This window comes from Ranitomeya variabilis, chromosome 2, assembly GCF_051348905.1.
Source record: "Ranitomeya variabilis isolate aRanVar5 chromosome 2, aRanVar5.hap1, whole genome shotgun sequence".
Lineage (NCBI taxonomy): Eukaryota > Metazoa > Chordata > Amphibia > Anura > Dendrobatidae > Ranitomeya > Ranitomeya variabilis.
This window is the reverse complement of record NC_135233.1, coordinates 85,895,842-85,922,003: the sequence shown is the minus strand read 5'-3', so window position 1 is coordinate 85,922,003 and position 26,162 is coordinate 85,895,842. Positions and strand designations below refer to the sequence as shown.

The following is a 26,162-nucleotide window of genomic DNA, read 5'->3' as shown; positions in this document are numbered from 1 at the left end:
TTTAATATAGTGCACCAAACATGATATGGTTTTTGGTTTCTCTGAACTGACGCAAACAAAACATATAAGGTAGTACGGCACAAGACGTGAGACACAACACATGCAACACACACAACAAACACACACAACAAACACACACAACACATACAGCAAACACACACAACATACAGAACACACACAACACATACAACACAAACAACAAACATACACACACACAACATACAGAACACACACAACACATGCAACACACACACACACACAACAAACACATACAACACACACAACAAACATACACACACACAACATACAGAACACACACAACACATGCAACACACACACAACAAACACACAACAAAACACACACACAACAAGCACACACAACACATACAACACACACAACAAACATACACACACACAACATACAGAACACACACAACACATGCAACACACACACAACAAACACACACAACAAACACACACAACAAACACACACACAACATACAGAACACACACAACACATGCAACACACACACACACACAACAAACACATACAACACACACAACAAACATACACACACACAACATACAGAACACACACAACACATGCAACACACACACAACAAACACACAACAAAACACACACACAACAAACACACACAACACATACAACACACACAACAAACATACACACACACAACATACAGAACACACACAACACATGCAACACACACACAACAAACACACACAACAAACACACACAACAAACACACACAACACATACAGCACCTTTCGACAATTCTCACCTCTCTTTACAGAGCCACAAACTTTGAATGTTTTGTAATTGTAATATTCAGGAGCCTGCACACTTATGTAGCTTGGTGGCTCTAATAGCCTATCTTGGGAGCAAAAATAATTGTAATGACTAACAAATTCCATGGAAAAATAAATAAATAAATAAAAATAAAAATAAATAAATAAATAAAAATAACTGAATGTAACAATTGCCAAGTAGTAGAAACAATAAATGGTTTTACAATATCACCCAAATCAGCTAGGTCATTATTCTTTATTTTAATCCAGTTACATACAAGTTGAAAGCAGGAATCATTAGCTGCATGTTATAAAATATGACAAACGTTATTATATTCACTAATCCAACAAGTTCTAGAGCCAAATTTCTACACATGGTGTTTATTGTAGAGATCCATAAACCCCCGGCATAAGCCTTTTTCACATTAACATCATGGATAATTTTCATCATTTTTGTTTTATAACCGGAGCGGCCAATTCTGTAGCATTATTCTTTCCATAACTATTATGTGGAAACCATGATAGAACCCCCTTAGACCCCATTAAAATCAGTGGTGTATGTCCGGATTTGAAAGTAGCTATTTGGCTCTATTTTAAGCTACAGATATTACAATAGTCTGAATGGGGCCTAAGATGTAGCTTCATATGAAACTACTGTGATACATTATAAATTACAAAATAGTTTGAAGCTTTGTGTAGAAATATATCAGGCAAAGAATATAAATCTACTAGGCACTCTAAAAGAATAGTTAAAAGTAACTATTAATAAAATAAAATACTGTAACATATGTAAAACATTATATTCAATAATACGCATATTTTTAAAAGGAAAACTGTCCATGGTTGGGAATAGTGTACATTCAGAAGCAGCAAAGAGAAATGAGTGCCGTGGTAACGCTCAGCGAGCTGCGCTAGAAAAATCATGAGAAACACAGCTGTTATACAAATGTTTAAGGTCAGCAAAACACGGCTTCAAAATGGTTGTGTGCAAATAGATGGCACAGACATCTGTGAAATTAATGTGTGATAAAATAATGTTGAATTAAAGAATGATGGAATAATATACGTGTCTGTGGCGGTTGTAAAAGTCCTGCATTTGTTTCTTACGTGTCTTGGGTTAACCAAGAAGATTTTTATGGAAAATTTCATAGTCGTTCAATATTGACACAATTTTGCGGTGTATGGTTATTATTATTATTATTATCATTATTATTATTAAAGTAACACCAGGAAAATAAAATACTGTGACATATGTAAAACATTATATTCAATAATATTCGTATTTTTTTAAAGGAAAGCTGTCTATGGGTAAGAATAGTGTACATTCAGAAACAGCAAAGAGAGGTGAGTGCAGTGGTAACGCTCAGCGAACTGCGCTAGAAAATCCGGAGAAACACATCTGTTATACAAAATGTTTAAGGTCAGCAAAACACGGTTTCAAAATGACTGTGTGCAAATAGACGGCACAGGCGCTACGATATCCGATGTCAATAAAAGAGAATAAATATTGTTGGTACACTTTTGATATTATTATCAATTTGTTGGAAGCGTATCAGTAATCAATTTAATACATTTTGATTCGCTGTGCTTTTGGTGTACTGTCTATTTAACACGCTTTATGCGCTTTTAATTAATTATCTGCAGTCCAAATAAATATTATTGGGGCTATAGGTTTATGAAAATGTCAGAACACTGGCTTGTCAAGCAAGACTAATCTTAATATATCATATAAACATCTAATATAAAACAATTACTGGGATAATATTCACTGTATTAACAAATTAAACTATATCACACAACCTCACATCTAGTTAGTGGTCAGTACAGATACATTTTAACAGCTGCTAGCAAGTTGAGTGCTTGTATCTGCACCACAGAAAATCTTAGCAGCTGTTAGCAGTTATAGTGCCCAGACTTCAGGCTCACAACAGAATAATACTGTAGAAACACACCCCGCTCCCCCTACAGAAACTGAGGTGGCCGGTTATACCACCAGACTCTATTACTGTGGTTGAGATCTGAGACAGCAAGCAGAGGTGGGATGTTATAGCATTAGAGCCTATTACGGCCGGGGAGGTATGAGACTATTCAGTAATATTCATATCTATACATAATAATCCCATACAGTGAGGTATAAATCAAATAATCAAATAATCGGGCAGAAACACAGAATATACATAATATACTCTATTTTATAAGAAGTGTAATGGTGTATGTTAATTGTACATGTGATGATTTTTACTTTTTATATTCATATACCTGTCATGTATAAAACAACCGCTTTATACCCTGTCAAAACACTGGTCCCTAGTTTCTGTTACAGAAACTCTAGCATTTAGTTAATGTATAGCATTGAAGTGGTAAAACAGACAGCAAAACAAATGTAACACCGGGAAAATAAAATACTGTAACATAGGTAATACATTATATTCAATAATATTCATATTTTTAAATGAAAACTGTCCGTGGGTGGGAATAGTGTACATTCAGAAGCCTCCAAAGAGAAGTGAGTCCGGTGGTAACGCTCAGCGAGCTGTGGCTACGGTCACATCTTTATGGCCTGTCGGCAGAAAAATGCAGCTTACAGAGGCAGCCACACAAACAGCTACAAATAATGTGAAAATCTAATATGCTATAAAATAAACAGATAAAATGCTATAAAATAAACAGATAAAATACTGTAACATAAGCTCTAGCATTTAGTTAATGTATAGTATTGAAATGCTAAAAATTGTGTCATCAAATTAGCATTGGCTCATTTGGGGATGAGTGTAATAAAAATACGAGCCATAATATAGGATAGTTTTTGTCAAAATTTTCAAGTTTAACCCGCTGTTCGGGCAGAAATTATCATTTTAGTGAACAATTAACTAATAATTATACATAATATAACCTGGGGTGAGTGTAATAAAAATACGAACATTAATATAGGATAGTTTTTGTCAAAATTTTCAAGTTTAGTCCGCTGTTCGGGCAGAGATTATAATTTTAGTGAAAAATTAACTAATAATTATACATAATATGTCCAGAATATACTGTGCTTGTCTGAAAGTTTCACAGTGATAGCTAGCAGTATCGCTCTGGTTGCAGAATGCACTCTCAGCACAAATACATATAGAAGCACTATTCACTATATGTGAACACTGTGTATAAAATACACTGCTCTGATTACAGAGGCAAATTCATTTCAGCTGCCTTAGTAAATATCACGCCTGTCTGATACATACTTTATTAAAGTCTATTAAAACTCATACAGTGACTGTCATTTTTGCACTTCTACATCTGTGTTTTGCTTTTACCGCTTCGGTAAGTTATCACACATAACACAGTCCTCTGAAAGTTTCACACTGATAGTTAGCAGTATTGCACTGATAACAGATTGCACTCTCAGCACAACTGCATATAGAAGCTCTATTCACTACAGCAAGCAGTGTGATGTGCCATTGCAGTCTGATACATACTGGTACAGCAAGACATGTAATGTGATAGTTAGACTCTATTTAATACAACATATAATGAATAAACAGCATGGTGTATTATAAAACACAATTTTGTGTCATTTTAGTGAAAAATTAACTAATAATTATACATAATATGTCTTTTAAGCTAAATCATGCATGTGTACATACATATTTAATGTTTTTGCTTTTTATATTCTGTAAGAATTTTTATATTATTGAATTGTCTTTGTCAAAATTTGACATTGTTCTGTCAGAAATGATCGTTTTAGTGAACAATTAACTAATAATTATACATACTATGTCCAGAATATACTGTACTTGTCTGAAAGTTTCACACTGATAGCTAGCAGTATTGCTCTGGTTGCAGAATGCACTCTCAGCACAAATACATATAGAAGCACTATTCACTATATGTGATCAACTGTGTATAAAATACACTGCTCTGATTACAGAGGCAAATTCATTTCAGCTGCCTTAGTAAATATCACGCCTGTCTGATACATACTTTAATAAAGTCTATTGCCTTGTATTGTATATCTACCCTTGATTATTGTCGAGTTATGTGTAAGCCGGTCACTGTTGGTGAATTGGCATATCATATCTGTATTTTATCTATTAACCACACGAGCATGTAGCCCCCGTATCACACATAACACGACCTCTTAAAACTCATGAAAATGAGAAACTGCGTTATAAGCTGAAAAATATGCTGTTTCACTCTAAATGTGCAGTGGCCAACTGCACTTGTCTTCACTCACGATTATTTCGTCAACATTTTCAAATTTACCGCGTTCTAATTGCAATTATCAATTTAATCAAAACTGCACTTGTCTTCACTGATCTAACTAGTTGTTTAAATTCTTAGAGGACGTTCAAGGTGACAGATGCTTTGTGTGACAGCTGCTAGCAAATTCTGTGTTTTCTCGGCTAGTGGGAAATCTACCATGCTTTATTTCACACAGTAAACTATTTTTAGCCAGCCTCTGCTTGCGCCCCGTTATTTGGGGTACCTGAGAAACAGCTGCGGGGAGCCCCACAAACACAGGTTTGAATCATACGCGGTCATTTTCCAAGCACAGTGATCCAGTCATTTTCCAAGCACAGGGATCCCAGCTGTTAGGGTAATTAAGTAGGAGACAGTATTCCATACTTAAATGCAAGCAGTTGTGTGGCCATTAACTAGACAGCCAGTGTTTCTGCAGTTAGAATGTGTTCAGTGATAATGAACCACAACTTATAGTGGATAAATAATCACATTATTTTGTAAGGCGTTTGTTGCTGTATAACCAACGTGTTATTTATTTTGTACGTTGCAGTATTGATATTTATTTTGAAAGAAGTGTACTGTGTACAGGCTGCAGGGGCTCCAGTCAGAAAAAAAAAAAAAAAAAAAACAGGTGTGTGTCTGCATGACATACATTCGAGCCAGAGTTTCTGAGTTTTAACAAGTGTTCAGAAAGTGATGATAGTGTGTTACATAGACATCTAATCAACGGGCTATTTAATGCAACTGCTTTTATACTCTGCAAGAATCGTTGAAATGTCTCTGAGTTGTGTTTATTTACAATAAATATCTTTTACTTTTACAATACCCTGTCTTTTGCTTTTTTTATAAACGTATAAAACACCACGATTCATACCTGCGCTTGTTGTAATATGGTCGCACACATAATGCGGCCATTATAAATCACATATAAATATAAAACTCTAATATAAAACAATTACGGGGATAACACTCATGTTGTAACATGCCCCGGGGATAACATTCATGTTGTAACATGCCCGTATACATATATATAAATATAAAACTCTAATATAAGACAATTACGGGGATAATATTCACTGTATCAAATACAGCGATAGGGTTTCTGCAGTTAGAATGTGTTCAGTGATAATGAATCACAACTTATAGTGTATAAATAATCACATTATTTTGTAAGACGTTTGCTGCTGTATAACCAAACGTGCTATTTAATGCGAGTGCTTTTATACTGAGTTGTGTTTATTTACAATAAATATCTTTTACTTTTACAATACCCCGACTTTTGCTTTTTTATAAACGTATAAAACACCACGATTCATACCTGCGATTGTTGTAATATGGTCGCACACATAATGCGCCCATTATAAATCACCTATAAATATAAAACTCTAATATAAATCAATTACGGGGGTAACACTCATGTTGTAACATGCCCAGGGGCATGTTGTAACATGCCCCGGGGATAATATTCATGGTGTAACATGCCCGCATACATAATGCGCGCATTATAAATACCCATATAAATATAAAACTCTAATATAAAACAATTACGGGGATAACAGTCACTCTATTAACAAATTAAATTATATAAAAAGGGAGGGGGAGCTGCCACACAGCTGCTGTTAGAAGACAAGGAGGACAGCTGGCAGGGGGGAGGGGTTACACAGTTTGATACACTTTGATAGGGGCGTGTCCACCTGTCAAATTGAGTTTGACGAAACCACCCTCTGCTACACTACTCATGCACACTACAGTGCTTTGCTCTGCCATCGGCAGGGCAGAGGGAAATGTACCTGCACAGGAGCGCATTAGAGGACACTGTGTGGATGATATAGGATGTGTTATCGACATGAAACAGAGAAGGAGGACAATGATCATGAGAAGAGGGTAGGCGCTGGATCAAGACGAGAGACGCCCATCAGACTGGACCATGCCATCTATCTCTTGTATAGTAAGAGGTCTTTTTTGTGCCTTGCAGAACGGATTGGGGACATATATACAGCATATTAGAATGCTGTATATGAGGGTTTAAAAGTGCTGGCCATATTTTATATGGGATAACCTGGTGACAGGTTCCCTTTAAGGCTGCTGACTGGCATTGAGTGAAACTATAATCATGTTCAGCCAATCCCTTGACTGTAGACAGTAATTGATGTGCAGAAGTGAAGGCTATAGTGAAGTTGCTGTATACTTGATCCTGAGCTGCATCTTTCTTACCTGCCTGAACATTAGAGAAAGAGGTTCAATAGAATCCATAATACTCCATATACAAAGAAAATAAACTACAGCTAAGGACCTGCTGACAAGCTCTCTTAGGCCACTCTCTTCCAAAAGGTATCAATCTCAACTCAGGAAACAATGTTCCAGAAAACTTACACAGAACAGTTAAAGGGGTTGTCCACTACCCGGACAACCCCTTCTCAGCCTATATGTTTTCCCCAGTAAAATAATAACATTTATACTCCCCTCCAGTGCCAGCCCCATTCCAGTAGTGTTGGCACTGTCTCTCCCGCGGCTCACGTGATGGTCCCGGCGGTCAATCAGCGGCCACTTTACTCTCTGTTTTTTTACGAATCACATACATCTGGAGGAAGTGAGAAAGCAGACATAGATTGAGAATGGCTCGTCGGAGTAGTGTACATCCCCTCAAGTCTTTCTTAATAATAATATTTTGGATTCAATGTTCAACCTTGCCACCATCGTATTTAACCCCTTCACGACATATGCCGTACTAGTACTGCACATGTCGTGTCTCCCCCTTTGATGTGGGCTCCGGCCGTGAGCCCACATCAAAGTCGCGACATGTCACCTGTTTTGAACAGCTGACATGTGCGCACAATAGCGGCAGGTGGAATTGCGATACACCCGCTGCTATTAACTCGTGAAATGCCGCTGTCAAACGCTGACTGCGGCATTTAACTACCACTTCCGGCCATTGGGCCGGAAATGCGCGCATCGCCGACCCCCGTCACATGATCGAGTGTCAGCGATGCGTCGGCATGACAACCTGAGGTCTCCTTGAGACCTCTATGGTTATTGATGCAGGCTTGCTGTGAGCGCCACCCTGTGGCCGGCGCTCATAGCAAGCCTGTAATTCAGCTACATAGGAGCGATCTGATGATCGCTGCTATGTAGCAGAGCCAATCAGGCTATGCCAGCTTCTAGCCTCCTATGGAGGCTATTGAAGCATGGCAAAAGTTAAAAAAAAATGTTTAAAAAAAATATGAAAAAAATAAAAAAAATCTAAAAGTTTAAATCACCCCCCTTTCACCCCATTCAAAATAAAACAATTAAAAAAAAACAAAAAAAACATACGCATATTTGGTATCGCCGTGTTCAGAATCGCCCGATCTATCAACAAAAAAAAGGATTAACCTGATCGCTAAATGGCGTAGTGAGAAAAAAATTCAAAATGCCAGAATTATGTTTTTTTGGTCGCCGCGACATCGCATTAAAATACTATAACGGGCGATCAAAAGAACGTATCTGCACAAAAGTGGTATCATTAAAAACATCAGCTCGGCACGCAAAAAATAAGCCCTCACCTGACCTGAGAGCCCGAATAATGGAAACGCTACAGGTATCGGAAAATGGCGCAATTTTTTTTTTTTTTTTTTTAGCAAAGATTGGAATTTTTTTTCACCACCTAGATAAAATATAACCTAGACATTTTTGGTGTCTATGAACTCGTAATGACCTGGAGAATCAAAATCGCAGGTCAGTTTTAGCATTTAGTGAACCTAACAGAAAAGTTAAACAAAAAACAAGTGTGGGATTGCACTTTTTTTGCAATTTCACCACACTTGGAATGTTTTTACCACTTTCTAGTACAAGACATGGTAAAAGTACAACTCGTCCCGCAAAAAATAAGCCCTCACATGGCCATATTGACGGAAAAATAAATTTATGGCTCTGGGAAGGAGGGGAGCGAAAAACGAAAACGCAAAAATGAAAAAGGGCTGCGTCTTGAAGGGGTTAATAATGAATTTGGGAGTCATCTTTGCCTGACATATGACCATTCTTGTGTACGTCTGTCCTGCGTTATGCACCATCGCTGACCTCTCGTGCTGCTCACGTCTCAGTCTCTATCTTTTCAGGTTGGATATAACGCGTTACCTCTTTCTTTATGCCTCTCTAATGTCAGACGCAGACGTGCCGTCTTTCTTTCTGCTACCGCTCTCCATAGCACTTGCAAAATGTTTATCCAGGAGCCTTTAAAATGTCATAGTATTTATATCAATAACTATTATTGCATCAGTTAATAGCATGACGTAGAAGTCAATATTTACAAACTAACAGAGGATACAATCACTCCCTATAAATAAGAATGGATCAACTTTATCTGTGAAGCAAACATGGCAAGCCTCCCAAAAAAGTTTTATGTCTTACAAAACTATAATGTGCACAATATAGCAGAATACGAATCCAGGATACGAAGCCGAAGCTCAAGTATAATTGGGTTATGCAGCTAGACAATGATCAGACACACAAAAGTCTATATCTAAATGGATAGAATAAGAGACGGAAAGTTCGGGATTGGCCTAGTTATAGCCAGGACTTAGAGATTTTTCAGCAGCAATTGAAAATGAGTAGTAGTTCGTGCACAAAGATTTACCATTGTCTGAACTTAAGCAACATGGGCTAAAATCTTAACCAGTGAAGTGAAAGATGATATTAAATTATAGGAAGCTGCTGCTAAAGGTGGATCAGAAACCATCCAGTGTGAAAAATCTGCAATAACGACATACGGACGGGGTTATATCATTGTAAGTGGGCCACGCTTGACATTCACATTTGTTTTATGCTTGGTGCAAAACATTGCGATTGAAGTCTGATGTTTGTCAATATCATAGGATTACTAGGTTTTGCGTTTCATTATGTCTTAGCTCCGCCAATTCATCTACTATCCAACAGACTAAGGGAAAGAAAGCATGCTATGGCAAATTTGTGATTTTATACTTTTAATATTTTTATCACAGGATTAATAATTTCGTCTTTATATTTTTTCTCAGATACACCAAGATGAAACTTCAGGTCAATCAAGAAGGGAAAATCCCTGTTAAAAAGTAAGTGAGGACTTCTAAAGCGTAACGATTAGTATATATTTCTGTATGAATTAGTAATGCGTCTGGATGGTCTGAAACTTTTAAATACTTTATGTCTCATTAATTCTCGTTAAAAATACATTATTAGAGAAATTTGCTTGCTTTTTTTCATTCTCAAAATTCTCAATTCACAGGTAAAATCTGTATTCAGTGGAGACAGATTTTCCGATGAATAAGATTGGAAATGATAATCAGTGCTCATAAGATTATATGGAGAATTGCAACAGGCATTTCCAAGATATTGCAGTAGAATTTCTGTAGCTACCTCTAGTTCATCGCTTCCTCCCCTCTCCATGGAATTTTAAAAGCACCGACTGTCATCTATCTCTGTAACGTAAATAATCCGTCTTCACTGAATACAGATTTTACAGATTTTACCACTGAATTGAGAGTGAAAAAATAATCCAGGAGGAGAAAAAGCAGATTTCTCTGATAAGATATATTGCAAAGCTGATTATTTTTATGTGTGGTATTGATTCATGTAATGAAAATTAAAACAATGGTAACTAAGTGTTAACCAACAGCTTCACCCCTTTGGTAATACATTATATAGAAGAAAGGGAAGAAGGGGGATGGAGCTGCAATTTCTTTCTCTGTGTGTCTGAGACTGAATGCTGTGTTATGATAGCTGGCTTAGGATGCTGAACAAAGAACTAGCATCAAATTCGGAGGCACATGCATGGTACATGCATTAAAGGGCATCTGTCAGTAGATCTGACAGCTCTCTGAGTGCTGAGCCCTGTAAAACCCCACCCCCACCACTGATTGGCAGCTTTCTGCCCATATACAGTGTATACAGAAAGCTGCTATTCAGTGGTATGGGCGGGGTTATACATACTCATGAGTGTGGAGGACTACATGTCAGCAGGTTTACTACTCCTCTACCTTAAGTGAAGTTTTGATAAAAATCAGTGTTTTATCAGCAGGAGATTATCACTAGAGGACCATGCAAATTGCCTCTTCTGAGAAAATGAGGACTTAACTCTCTAGCGCCACCTGTTGGCTTTTATCCTAAGTCATATTGCACGACTCGTTAGAGGGTTGATTGTGACTTGTAGGATCGCTACTTCCAACAGGTGGCGCTATAGAATTAAGTCCTCATTTTCTCAGAAGAGGCAATTTGCATATTTAATTTCCCAGACGAGCATTGCACGGCGAATAAGCCTCCTTACCTTGACAAGCCCGCTGGTATGTCACTCTACATAAGGAGAAACGTTACCCCTTAGACCCCAGTCCAGAGCCTCTCACCTAGCCAAATCAGTTCTCATGCTTCGCACTGACGAGGGCCAACAGCCCGAAACACCGTGTCTGCGAATTGAGATACTGATTTGGCTTTTATCCTAAGTCATATTGCACGACTTGTTAAAGGGTTGATTGTGACTTGTAGAATCGCTACTACCAACAGGTGGCGCTATAGAGTTAAGTCCTCTTTTTCTCAGAAGAGGCAATTTGCATAGTCCTCTAGCGATAATCTCCTGCTGATAAAACACTGATTTTTATCAAAACTTCACCTAAGGTACCTTCACACTAAACGACTTTGCAGCGATAACGACAGCAATCCGTGACGTTGCAGCGTCCTGGATAGCGATATCGTTGAGTTTGACACGCAGCAGCGATCAGGATCCGGCTGTGATATCGCTGGTCGGAGCTAGAAGACCAGAACTTTATTTGGTCGTCAGATCGGCGTGTATCGTTGTGTTTGACAGCAAAAGCAACGATACCAGCGATGTTTTACAATGGTAACTAGGGTAAATATCGGGTTACTAAGCGCAGGGCCGCGCTTAGTAACCCGATATTTACCCTGGTTACCATTGTAAAAGTAAAAAAAAAACACTACATACTCACCATCTGATGTCTGTCACGTCCCCCGGCGTCCGCGCTGCTGTTCAGAGCTTCCTGCACTGAATGTGTCAGTGCCGGCCGGAAAGCAAAGCACAGCGGTGACGTCACCGCTGTGCTCTGCCGGCCCTGACACATTCAGTGCAGGGAAGCGGACGCCGGGTGACGCGAATGTAAGTATGTAGTGTTTGTTTTTTTACATTTACACTGGTAACCAGGGTAAACATCGGGTTACTAAGCGCGGCCCTGCGCTTAGCAACCCGACGTTTACCCTGGTTACCCGGGGACCTCGGCATCGTTGGTCGCTGGAGAGCGGTCTGTGTGACAGCTCTCCAGCGACCACACAGCGACGCTGCAGCGATCGGCATCGTTGTCGATATCGCTGCAGCGTCGCTTAGTGTGAAGGTACCTTAAGCAGCTCAATAAGTGACACACCACAGGGATCAGGGTGTCTGCACCTACATGATGCAGCTCTTAGATTAGATTAGACCTGGTAACAGATTCTCTTTAGATTCATATTTGGATTTTTAATTATGCAGTAATCGGATTACTGTTATTGAACCCAAACATCTGCAGACCTGATGAAATGCAGACAAACCTGTCAAGTGATAGTATAAATGAAAACAACAGTAGAAGATGACCTCTCCTTGGTGGAAAGTGCATATACAATGTAAACTGAGCATAAACAGAATTAATCGGGGTGGAGGCTTTTTAGAAAATAGTTCCTATGAACATCACATAATAGCAAGAGGACATTTTAGAATATAGGAACTTTAGAAGGATTTTTTTTTACTTACCGGTAAATATTTCCCTCCAGAAATATTCATATCCTTTAGAGATTAATGACCATTTCAGAAAACTTTTTACATGTTATACTAACGTGCCAGACATTTTAAATAGTGGAGGTTGGAGAGTTGAGACCCCACCAATTGCTGAACTGAAGAGTAAGAAGGGCTTAGACGAGAGCTTGGTCACTGCTAGTGCTGTCTAGAGCACGGGAGCTCAGCTGAGCATTTCTCTCTCTGTTTTGGCAATTAATGGGAATCTCCCCACTTGGACCCCTACTAATCTTTTTTTTTTTCATTTTTTTTAAAGATAAAAGACTGTACTGTCAAATTAAAAATGTTGCAGTGGTGATGGCTATGTTTGTTTTGTCCACTGCTCTGCTATGTGTTGTGAATTCCGTTCTTGGGCTCCCTCCGGTGGTTGTAAATGGCACTTTTGTGAATTCTGCCCTTGGGCTCTCTCCGGTGGTTTTGAGTGGAACTGCTGCTCCTTGGGTTTAGCATTAGCAGCTGCTTCCACTGATCATCTCTCCTGGCTCTGCTATTTAGCCTGGCTCTAGTCTTCAGCCAGTGCCAGCTGTCAATGTTTCTTGGTTGGATTCAGATCTCTCCTTGGATTTCTCTGATAGCCTGCTTCAGCAAAGATAAGTCATTGCTTGTTCTTTTGGTTGCCCACTTGCTGTGGACTTAATCGTTCAGCTCATGTTATGTTTTTTCTTGTCCAGCTTGTAAGTATGAAATATTCTGCTTAGCTGGAAGCTCTGGGGAAGCAGATTTGCCCCTCCACACCGTGAGTCGGTGTGGAGATTATTTTTGTAAACTCTGCGTGGATTTTTTAGCTTTTAATACTGACCGCACAGTATCCTTTCCTGCTTTGTCTATCTAGGTAGTTTTGGCCTCCTTTGCTAAATCCTGTTTTAATTCTGTGTATGTCATTTCCCTCTCCACTCACAGTCAATATTTGTGGGGGGCTATCTTTCCTTTGGGGATATTCTCTGAGGCAAGATAGCTTTCTGTTTCCATCTTTAGGGGTAGTTAGTTCTCAGGCTGTGACGAGGTGTCTAGGGAGTGACAGGAACATCCCACGGCTACTTCTAGTGTTGGTGTTAGGATCAGGAACTGCGGTCAGTACAGATACCACCTCCTCAGAGCTTGTCCCATGTTGCTCCTTAACCACCAGGTCATAACAGCTATGCTTATGTTTTACATGTACCTTTTGTTGTGCATTTTGTGCCAAATATTTAATACTTTGTGAAATGTGTTGGATTTTGTTCTGGGCACATGGGTCAAGTTGGGTGACAATCATGGTCTATCTTCAGGTGCCAAATAAAAGTTGTCTGTGATAAGATAAAATCTTTAAATTATATATTAAACTATTGTACAGTTACACTAATTACTGTGACACTAGCCACTACTCAATGTGATGCTAGTCACCTCTCACGGACTTGCTGTGAAGCAGGATATTTAAGAGGTCCGGGTTAAATAACAAGAGGTCTCATAATAGACAAAGGGAAAAATCAAAAGCATAGTCAGGTCTCAGTCCAAGGTCAGAGTATCAGGAAGGTAGCGGATCAAGACAAAAAGGTAAGCCAAATGGATTGTCAAATGTAAATCCAAGGTCGGCAATAGATATTAGGATGCAACTCGGAGCACAGAGCAAACACACACACCACTTGAGCAAAGCTACGATTGGCAATGGTCTGACAGTTGTCAGAGTGCCAAATAGCCTTATACGTGTAGGAAATCCCACAGACACAGCCAGATAGGACGGCTGAGCTGTCACTCACAATACTCACACCTCTGCCTCAAATTAGTAGGTTGTGTTGTCACTCACCATGCTGACAGCTCAGCAAACCCTCGAGATCCCGTAGGGTGGCTGAGCTGTCATTTACAGCCTTCATAGGACACCATGATTGGTGGAATCATGACAATTACATATAACAACCATTTCTTTTAATATACAGTGCCTTGAAAAGTATTCATACCCTGTGAACACTTCCACAGAGCTTGGACTGATTTTTTTATAACCTAACCCAGCTTTACTCTTCTCCACAACTTTATCCCTGACCTATCTGTTGTGTTTCCTGGTTTTGATGATGCTGTTTGTTCCCCAATGTTCTCTAACAAACTTCTGAGGCATTCACAGAACAGGTATAGTTATTCTGAACATAAATGACATACAGGATTCAGTTTACTAATTATGGGACTGCTGCAGGCAACTGGTTATGAGAATTTTATTTAGGAATATCAGACTACAGGGGGCTGAATACAAATGCTCTTCTCAATTTTCTGGTTTACCTTATATTTTTTTTAAAAATGAGTTATCCTGCCTTTACAATTCACAAATGCTTGCTACTTTGTGTTGGTAGTTCACATAAAATCCCAATAAAATACATTTAAGTTTGTGGGTGTAACATGAAAAAATGTGAAAACCTTCACGAAGTATGAATATTTTTCAAAGCATTGTACAGTATATCATAACCCAATAATATATTATTGTCCTAGTCTTTGAAGTTGTGGTCTGATCAGAATACCTAGCTCTAATTTTTCCTTCTTTACCACGCTCCTGTGCATATAAAATGTAAACTAGTCGTAGATCAGCGGGGGAATCTTTTGCCACTCGTCATTTATTCACACATTTATATGAAAAATGTAAATATTCTAACGGGAAGGAAAGCTTCTTTGCAATATAAATGCATTTTCTTTTTTAAATGTACCAAACTGAGCATTGAAATGACTGCAATTCCCATCGGCAGAACACTATGATATGATTTGATTCATCCAAGGTGCCTATGTCGTTCCTTTCAGAAGCAGATATCTGTGTCTTGCCCGCAGGTGCAGACGGATGTTGCAGCGCAGGCTGATCATTATAAATATTGATTTGATGTCCTGACTTGGATGAATGACTGGATGAAAGATACAAGAATGCACACAGTCATAGTATGATAGCATCATGCAGGTGGCAGGTCACATTTATGTATGTATATCAGGTAGTAATAGAAATGAATGATTATCATTCAGAAATACATGAAGTGATAAGGGAATAACATTGCAAAAAAGACGGGGGGAACAACCCATATAGGGCATTAGGGGAGCTTAGGGATAGGCACAGGCTTTGTTAGGAGGTGCCCCAATCCTCATTTCCTACTATTAGGGCCTCCCTCCCCCTTTTCCGATCCCGTTGTTGGTGTTTGTTGTGCTGTTCGCTGGACCGACCCTTGTGGGTCGTGACAGGCACTCTCTAAAAAAATAATAGAGTTCTTTCTGCTATAAAGATATTTTCAGAAATTAATCATTATGGACTTTTTAACTTTGGACTGAGGTTAAAAGTTTAATGGGTAAACATTCCCTTTAAGCTAGTTATTAAATTGCAGGCATATTAATATTCATAAAATGTCACTTTAAACTGAACTAAATGTTAACTAAATTCTAATGAAAACATCAAAAAAATAAAAGGTAGCGACTTCAATATTCCAAACACGCTGCAAAATGAAAATAATTAATTATGTAGATCTATTTTTTAATATCATTTGGGAATATACCAGCAAGGATATGCTTAACAAGCAAGGAACGAAGATGAAAGGAAAAAGTGAAAACTGTCTCGGGCAAATCAGATCATGGCAAGCTTTGGAACTTTAGTAGGTCAAAGGAAATTATAATGATAATGTCTGAATATATCGACCGAGAGTCTATCAGAGAGAGAGAGAGTTCTCATTTTAGAGAATTATGCAGATCACACTCTTCTACAACATCCTAGAAACGCATTGTTGATTCTGTTCTGGTATAAAACCTACAAAACTGTTCAATCTTATTAGGACGGATAAAATTAATTCATTTTCTGATGGATTTTCGTTCATATAAAGCAATGTATAAAGACTTCATCACTTTTCTTCATTTTTTTTTCTTCCTTTCTAGCATATATCGTCTATTCTCTGCAGACAGAAAACGAGTGGAAACTGCATTAGAGTCTTGTAATCTTCCATCTGGCAGAGTAAGTATCCAAAAGGCAGGAGGAGAACTTGATATATGTATTCATGGTTAACAAGGAAGTAAATGGAACAATCAAATGATTTGTAAAGATAAAACATTGCTGATGATTTCTGCTTTGGTAATTGCATAAAGATTTCCCGTGATAATGCTGGCCTCCATTATGGTTAAGTTTTGAATGCGAGTAAAATAGGCCATACTGTCGTGCTTACATATATACGCTTCTATCTGGAATAAAAGAAAGTCTGCCTCTACACTGTGTACCAAATTATTATGCAAATTGGATTTAATTGTCATAAAGATTTAATTGTTTTGTTTTTCAAATAAACTCATGGCTAGTATTGTATCTCAGGGCTCAATGGATCACTGAAATCAATCTTAAACACATGTGATAATTGGCTTTCCAGGTGATTTTAATTAAAGGAAACTACTTAAAAATGATGTTCCACATTATTAAGCAGGTCACAGTTTTCAATTAACATGGGAAAGAAAAAGGATCTCTCTGCTGCTGAAAAGCATCAAATAGTGCAATACCTTGGTAAAGGGATGAAAACATTAGAAATTTCTCAAAAACTTAAGGGTGATCATTGTACTGTTAAGAGATTTGTGGCTGTATCTGAGCACAGATGTGTTTGTGCTGATAAAGGCATAATGAGGAAGATTTCTGCCAGGCAAGTTCATCGGATTAAGAGAGCAGTTGCTAAAAAGCCATTACAAACCAGCAAACAGATATTTGAAGCTGCTGGTGCCTCTGGAGTCCCTCGAACCTCAAGGTGTAGGCTCCTTCAAAGGCTTGCTATGGTTCATAAACCTACTATTCGGCCACCCTTAAACAGTGTTCACTAGCAGAAACAGTTGCAGTGGGCCCAGACATACATGAAGACTAATTTTCAAACAGTCTTGTTTACTGATAAGTGTTGAGCAACCCTGGATGGTCCAAATGGATGGAGTAGTGGATGGTTGGTGGATGGCCACCATGTCCCAACAAGGCTGCAACGTCAGCAAGGAGGTGGAGGAGTCATGTTTTGGGCCGGAATCATGGAGAAACAGCTTATAGGGCCCTTTAAGGTTCCAAAAGGTGTGAAAATGACCTCTGCAAAGTATATAGAGTTTCTGACTGACAACTTTCCTCCATGGTATAAAAAGCAGAAATGTGCCTTCAGGAGCAAAATCATCTTCATGCTGACAATGCACCATCTCATGCTGTAAAGAATACCTCTGTCATTGGCTGCTATGGGCATAAAAGGAGATAAACTCATGGTGTGGCCACCATCTTCCCCTGACCTCAACCCTATAGAGAACCTTTGGAGTATCATCAAGCAAAAGATCTATGAGGGTGGGAGGCAGTTCACATCAAAACAGCAGCTCTGGGAGGCTATTCTGACTTAATGCAAAGAAATACAAGCAGAAACTCTCCAAAAACTCACAAGTTCAATGGATGCAAGAATTGTGATGGTGATATCAAAGAAGGGTCCTATGTTAACATGTAACTTGGCCTGTTAGGATGTTTTGGAGTTAAATAGCTTTTTTTGTTCAGTGAATGTGACTTCCTAATGCTGCAAATGCCACAAATGAGGATTTTCAGGTCTTTAAAACACATCAAATGTTTAGAAATTCTACTGTGCATTTAAAGTTTTTATTCATTTTGGAGATTATACTGTTATCATTGGGAGGTTTCTTCAATAAAATTCGATGTATACTCTAACGGGTGATTACTTTTATTAGACTGACTGTCATTTGCACCGACCATTTAGGAAAATCTGATAAAAATGTAATTTGCATAATAATTTGGAACATAGTGTACATTCCGCTGTGTTATAAATAGCTTAAAAGTAATTTAGCCCGCATATGATTACATACACAAATATAATAAGATGATTCAAGAAAAATATTGTTTCCACCTTTGAAAGTGTATGGTTCAAAGGAAAATGAGCCAAACGTCTGCCTTATCTATATTTGTAAGCTATTATTCAATGTTATTAGCTATTTGAGGCTGGAGAAAGGCTGACTTCAACTGATGGACTTCAAGAAAGTTACCAGGGAGAAAGTCATAAAATAATTGTTCCTCCTCCATCTTATATATCTATATTGAGAAACCTTTAACCCCTTAACGACCTTTGACGCATACGCTGCGTCATGAAAGTCGGTGCCAAAACGACCTATGACGCAGCGTATGCGTCATGGAATGATCGCGTCCCTGCAGATCGGGTGAAGGGGTTAACTCCTATTTTACCCGATCTGCAGGGAGAGGGGGAGTGGTGCTTCAGCCCAGGGGGGGTGGCTTCACCCCCCCGTGGCTACGATCGCTCTGATTGGCTGTTGAAAGTGAAACTGCCAATCAGAGCGATTTGTAATATTTCACCTAAAAAACTGGTGAAATATTACAATCCAGCCATGGCCGATGCTGCAATAACATCGGCCATGGCTGGAAATACTAAAGTGCCCCCCCCCCACACCCACCGATCGCCCCCCCAGTGCTCCGTTAGTCCTCCGGTCCCCTCCGTCCGCCTGCCGGCTCCCCCGTCCTGCTGTCCGCTCCCTCCTTGCTCAGATCCCCCCCCCCTGTGCTCCGATCCACCCCCCCACCACCCCTTCATACTTACCGATCCTCCCGGTGTCTGGCCGTCTCCTCCCTGGGCGCCGCCATCTTGGAAAATGGCGGGCGCATGCTCAGTGCGCCCGCCGAATCTGCCAGTCGGCAGATTCCTTACAGGTACATTTTGATCGCTGTGGTAGGTTCTATCACAGCGATCAAAATAAAAAAAATAATAAATAACCCCCCCCCCTTTATCACCCCCATAGGGACAATAATAAAATAAAGAATTTTTTTTTTTTCCACTAGGGTTAGGGTTAGAACTAGGGTTAGAACTAGGGGTAGGGTTAGGGGTAGGGTTAGGGTTACGGGTAGGGTTAGGGGTAGGGTTATGGCATGTGCACACAGAGCGGATTGGCCGCGGATCCGCAGCGGATTGGCAGCGGACCCGCAGCGGATTGGCCGCGGATCCGCCGCGGATCCGCAGCGGATCGGCAGCGGATCCGCAGCGGATCCGCAACGGATCGGCAGCGGATCCGCAGCGGATCCGCAGCGGATCCGCAGCGGATTGGCCGCGGATCCGCAGCGGATTGGCAGCGGATCCGCAGCGGATTGGCCGCGGATCCGCAGCGGATTGGCAGCGGATTGGCAGCGGATTGGCCGCGGATCCGCAGCGGATCGGCAGCGGATTGGCAGCGGATTGGCCGCGGATCCGCAGCGGATTGGCAGCGGATTGGCCGCGGATCCGCAGCGGATTGGCAGCGGACCCGCAGCAGATTGGCCGCGGATCCGCCGCGGATCCGCAGCGGATCCGCAGCGGATCGGCAGCGGATCCGCAGCGGATCGGCAGCGGATCGGCAGCGGATTGGCCGCTGCGAATTCGAAGCAGTTTTCCATCAGGTTTACAGTACCATGTACACCTAAGGAAAACCAAATCCGCTGTGCCTATGGTGCGGAAAATTCCATGCAGAAACGCTGCATTGTATTTTCCGCAGCATGTCAATTCTTTGTGCGGATTCCGCAGCGTTTTACACCTGTTCCTCAATAGGAATCCGCAGGTGAAATCCGCACAAAAAAACACTGGAAATCTGCTGTAAATCCGCAGGTAAAACGCAGTGCCTTTTACCTGCAGATTTTTCAAAAATCGTGCGGAAAAATCTCACACGAATCCGCAACGTGGGCACATAGCCTTAGGGTTAGGGTTGGAATTAGAGTTAGGGTTGGAATTAGGGCTAGGGTTTGAAATAGGGTTAAGATTAGGCTTGTGGTTAGGGTTACGGATAGGGTTAGGGGTGTGTTGGGGTTACAGTTGTGGTTAGGGTTGGGATTAAGGTTACGGTTGGGATTAGGGTTAGGATTAGGGTTGGAATTAGGGTTACGGGTGTGTTGCGGTTAGGGTTGTGGTTAGGGGTGTGTTGGGGTTAGGGTTGTGATTAGGGTTATGGCTACAGTTGGGATTAGGATTAGGGGTGTGTTGGGGTTAGTGTTGAAGTTAGAATTGAGGGGTTTCCACTGTTTAGGCACATCAGGGGTCTCCAAACGCAACATGGCGCCACCATTGATTCCAGCCAACCTTGCGTTCAAAAAGTCAAATGGTGCTCCCGCCCTTCCAAGCCCCGACGTGCGCCCAAACAGTGGTTTACCCCCACATTTGGGGTACCAGCGTACTCAGGACAAACTGGGCAACAACTGTTGGGGTCCAATTTCTCCTGTTACCCTTGCAAAAATAAAAAATTACTTGCTAAAACATAATTTTTGAGGAAAGAACAATTATTTTTTATTTTCACGGCTCTGCGTTATAAACTTCTGTGAAGCACTTGGGGGTTGAAAGTGCTCACCACACATCTAGATAAGTTCCTTCGGGGGTCTAGTTTCCAAAATGGGGTCACTTGTGGGGTGTTTCTACTGTTTAGGCACATCAGGGGCTCTGCAAATGCAATGTGACGCCCGCAGACCATTCCATCAAAGTCTGCATTTCAAATGTCACTACTTCCCTTCCGAGCCCTGACGTGCGCCCAAACAGTGGTTTACCCCCACATATGGGGTATCAGCGTACTCACAACAAACTGGGCAACAAATATTGGGGTCCAAATTCTCCTGTTACCCTTGTGAAAATAAAAAATTGCTTGCTAAAACATCTTTTTTGAGGAAAGAAAAATGATTTTTTATTTTCACGGCTCTGCGTTGTAAACTTCTGTGAAGCACTTGGGGGTTGAACGTGCTCACCACACATCTAGATAAGTTCCTTGGGGGGTCTAGTTTCCAAAATGGGGTCACTTGTGGGGGGTTTCTACTGTTTAGGCATATCAGGGGCTCTGCAAACGTAACATGATGCCCGCAGACCATTCCATCAAAGTCTGCATTCCAAAACGTCACTACTTCCCTTCCGAGCCCCGGCATGTGCCCAAACAGTGGTTTACCCCCACATATGGGGTATCAGCGTACTCAGGAGAAACTGGACAACAACTTTTGGGGTCCAATTTCTCCTGTTACTCTTGCAAAAATAAAAAATTCTGGGCTAAAAAAATATTTTTGAGGAAAGGAAACACATTTATTATTTTCACGGCTCTGCATTATAAACTTCTGTGAAGCACTTGGGGGTTCAAAGTGCTCACCACACATCTAGATAAGTTCCCTTGGGGGTCTAGTTTCCAAAATGGAGTCACTTGTGGGGAGTTCCTACTGTTTAGGCACATCAGGGGCTCTGCAAACGCAACATGATGCCCGCAGAGCATTCCATCAAAGTCTGCATTTCAAAACGTCACTACTTCCCTTCCGAACCCCGACGTGTGCCAAAACAGTGGTTTACCCCCACATATGGGGTATCAGCGTACTCAGGAGAAACTGGACAACAACTTTTGGGGTCCAATTTCTCCTGTTACTCTTGCAAAAATAAAAAAATTCTGGGCTAAAAAAATATTTTTGAGGAAAGGAAACACATTTTTTATTTTCACGGCTCTGCGTTATAAACTTCTGTGAAGCACTTGGGGGTTCAAAGTGCTCACCACACATCTAGATTAGTTCCTTGGGAGGTCTAGTTTCCAAAATGGGGTCACTTGTGCGGGAGCTCCAATGTTTAGGCACACAGGGGCTCTCCAAATGCGACATGGTGTCCGCTAATGATTGGAGCTAATTTTCCATTCAAAAAGCCAAATGGCGTGCCTTCCCTTCCGAGCCCTGCCGTGCGCCCAAACAGTGGTTTACCCCCACATATGGGGTATCATCGTACTCAGGACAAACTGGACAACAAAATTTGGGATCCAATTTCTCCTATTACCCTTGGGAAAATAAAAAATTCTGGGCTAAAAATCATTTTTGAGGAAAGAAAAATTATTTTTTTATTTTCACGGCTCTGCGTTATAAACTTCTGTGAAGCACCTGGAGGTTATAAGTGCTCACTATGCATCTAGATAAGTTCCTTGGGGGGTCTAGTTTCCAAAATGGGGTCACTTGTAGGGGAGCTCCAATGTTTAGGCACACAGGGGCTCTCCAAACGCGACATGGTGTCCGCTAACGATTGGAGCTAATTTTCCATTCAAAAAGTCAAATGGCACGCCTCCCTTTCCGAGCCTTGCCGTGCACCCAAACAGTGGTTTACCCCCACATATGAGGTATCAGCATACTCAGGAGAAATTGCCCAACAAATTGTAGGATCCATTTTATCCTGTTGCCCATGTGAAAATGAAAAAATTGAGGCTAAAATAATTTTTTTGTGAAAAAAAAGTACTTTTTCATTTTTACGGATCAATTTGTGAAGCACCTGGGGGTTTAAAGTGCTCACTATGCTTCTAGATAAGTTCCTTGGGGGGTCTAGTTTCCAAAATGGGGTCACTTGTGGGGGAGCTCCAATGTTTAGGCACACAGGGGCTCTCCAAACGTGACATGGTGTGGGCTAAAGATTGGAGCCAATTTTTCATTCAAAAAGTCAAATGGCGCTCCTTCCCTTCCGAGCCCTGCCGTGCGCCCAAACAGTGGTTTACCCCCACATATGAGGTATCAGCGTACTCAGGACAAATTGGACAACAACGTCCGTGGTCCAGTTTCTCCTTTTACCACTGGGAAAATAAAAAAATTGTTGCTAAAAGATCATTTTTGTGACTAAAAAGTTAAATGTTCATTTTTTACTTCCATGTTGCTTCTGCTGCTGTGAAACACCTGAAGGGTTAATAAACTTCTTGAATGTGGTTTTGAGCACCTTGAGGGGTGCAGTTTTTAGAATGGTGTCACTTTTGGGTATTTTCAGCCATATAGAACCCTCAAAATGACTTCAAATGTGAGGTGGTCCCTAAAAAAAATGGTTTTGTAAATTTTGTTGTAAAAATAAGAAATCACTGGTCAAATTTTAACCCTTATAACTTCCTAGCAAAAAAAAAAAATGTTTCCAAAATTGTGCTGATGTAAAGTAGACATGTGGGAAACGTCATTTATTAACTATTTTGTGTCACATAACTCTCTGGTTTAACAGAATAAAAATTCAAAATGTGAAAATTGCGAAATTTTCAAATTTTTTGCCAAATTTCCGTTTTTTTCACAAATAAACTCAGAAATTATCGACCTAAATTTACCACTAACATGAAGCCCAATATGTCACGAAAAAACAATCTCAGAATCGCTAGGATCCGTTGAAGCGTTCCTGAGTTATTACCTCATAAAGGGACACTGGTCAGAATTTCAAAAAACGGCAAGGTCATTAAGGCCAAAATAGGCTGGGTCATGAAGGGGTTAAGGTACCTTCACACTAAACGATATCGCTAGCGATCCGTGACGTTGCAGCGTCCTGGCTAGCGATATCGTTTAGTTTGACACGCAGCAGCGATCTGGATCCTGCTGTGATATCGCTGGTCGTTGAACAAAGTTCAGAACTTTATTTGGTCGTCAGACCGGCGTGTATCATCGTGTTTGATACCAAAAGCAACGATACCAGCGATGTTTTACACTGGTAACCAGGGTAAACATCGGGTTACTAAGCGCAGGGCCGCGCTTAGTAACCCGATGTTTACCCTGGTTACCAGTGTAAAATGTAAAAAAACAAACAGTACATACTCACCTTCACGTCCCCTGGCGTTCGCTTCCCACACTGACTGAGCGCCGTAAAGTGAAAGTGAAAGTACAGCACAGCGGTGACGTCACCGCTCTGCTGTTAGGGCCGGCGCTCAGTCAGTGCAGGAAGCGGACGCCGGGGGACGCGAATGTAAGTATGTAGTGTTTTTTTTTTTTACATTTTACGCTGGTAACCAGGGTAAACATCGGGTTACTAAGCGCGGCCCTGCGCTTAGTAACCCGATGTTTACCCTGGTTACCCGGGGACCTCAGCATCGTTGGTCGCTGGAGAGCGGTCTGTGTGACAGCTCTCCAGCGATCAAACAGTGACGCTGCAGCGATCGGCATCGTTGTCGCTATCGCTGCAGCGTCGCTTAATGTGAAGGTACCTTTAGCTAAAGTACATGTAAAGTACAAGTAAATGATAAAAAAAATGAACAAGTTCCTGGGTTGTACTGATATTTTTTTGTAGCACTAGTGATATTGTTAATCTGTTCTTTTAGAGGGATACTTGTTCTAAAAACTAACCTTGTAAATAACATTATAAATAATAATATTTCATAGAGAATAAATGTGGCTTAGTGCATAAAAATTGCATCAACTCGTGAATTGCACTGCATAAGCCACCATCTCGCATTATGGACTCATTCAGACTTCTGTTTTTTCATGGACAAGAATCACATGAGATACACTGATACCACTTGTATGAGTAAAACAGACGCTCGGCCAAAAAATCAGACCATACACTCGGTATGTTGGTTCATTTTTTCGCAGACGTAGAAATGAGCCCTTAGAGTTATATATAGGATAGATATTTAGGCCAGATTGTGAGGAATTATAATTATCATTCAATCTAATTATTAGCTAATTTTTTTTTATTTTTACAAACATTTTTTTTTTACTTTTCACTTGCTTAAATAGTCTCCTTAGGAGACTTGAAGCTTCCATCTTCTGATCTACAATAATCAAAGTCCCTATTGTTGTAGGTCCTACCAGTCATCATGCTTAAGAACATTTTGGAGGGATTATTATAACGACAAAACGGCAGGAGCCGCATTTACCTTGCCCACCTCTCGCCTATGTCCCTGATGTTTTCATATTTGCACTACATGGTCCAGGCAGACCTGCCTCTCCTGAATGTGATTTATGGTATAGGGGAGATGAAGTTGGAGATTTCCGGGTCTGCCCTTAAGTTATCCCAATATTTCTTCAAAATACTCATGATTTTATTATTTTGGTCATCATAAGTACCATTAAGTGCCAATGTGTGTATAAATATAAGATCCAGATTTCACTCATCTAATGGATCTAGAATTCATCTGACATATATAGCTCTGTACATCTTTTGGATCTTAAATTCACCTGATGTATGAGGCATATACATATATTTTGATCTGACCTATGAGGCTTGTATATATACATTCATCCAGCACTTGTATAGATGCACGTCTAAGAGTTATGGTAACCTGCCACCGGATTTTACAAAATTTGGTGCCTTAATATATATTCATTAGACCTATGTGTTAGGGGTCGAGTTCCCGCCTCTGCACAGGGGGAATCTCGGGCCATCTCCGCTGTGGTCTCCCATTCTTCTCCTGCTGCAGTGGAGCCTGCTCAGCGGAGACGTCGGTCCCAGCGTCTTGCTCAGTCCCGCTCTGTACAAAGAGTTACTGCTGCTTCTCCTGCTTCTACCATTAAAGTCAGTGCTGGGCAGCGGCGAGCAGACGCTTCTGGGACTAAGTCCTGCTCTTCTCGTTCTGAGCATGCCCTGAGTAAGATCTCTCAGTGGAGATCGAGGGTCACATGGTCAGATACTGCAGCTAAGCCCATTGGTCCTTT

General features: G+C 40.6%; 1 protein-coding gene across 1 annotated transcript in view; it reads left to right on the top strand.

Moving 5' to 3' along the window:
* PLCB1 (phospholipase C beta 1) overlaps positions 1 to 26,162 on the top strand; it is a 1,010,585-nt gene that overhangs the window by 582,931 nt on the left and 401,492 nt on the right. Inside the window, exons 6-7 of the mRNA XM_077282634.1 lie at positions 10,047 to 10,100; positions 16,679 to 16,754. Of these exons, the coding sequence (XP_077138749.1) occupies positions 10,047 to 10,100; positions 16,679 to 16,754 (130 nt within the window). The remainder of the gene's footprint in view (positions 1 to 10,046; positions 10,101 to 16,678; positions 16,755 to 26,162) is intronic.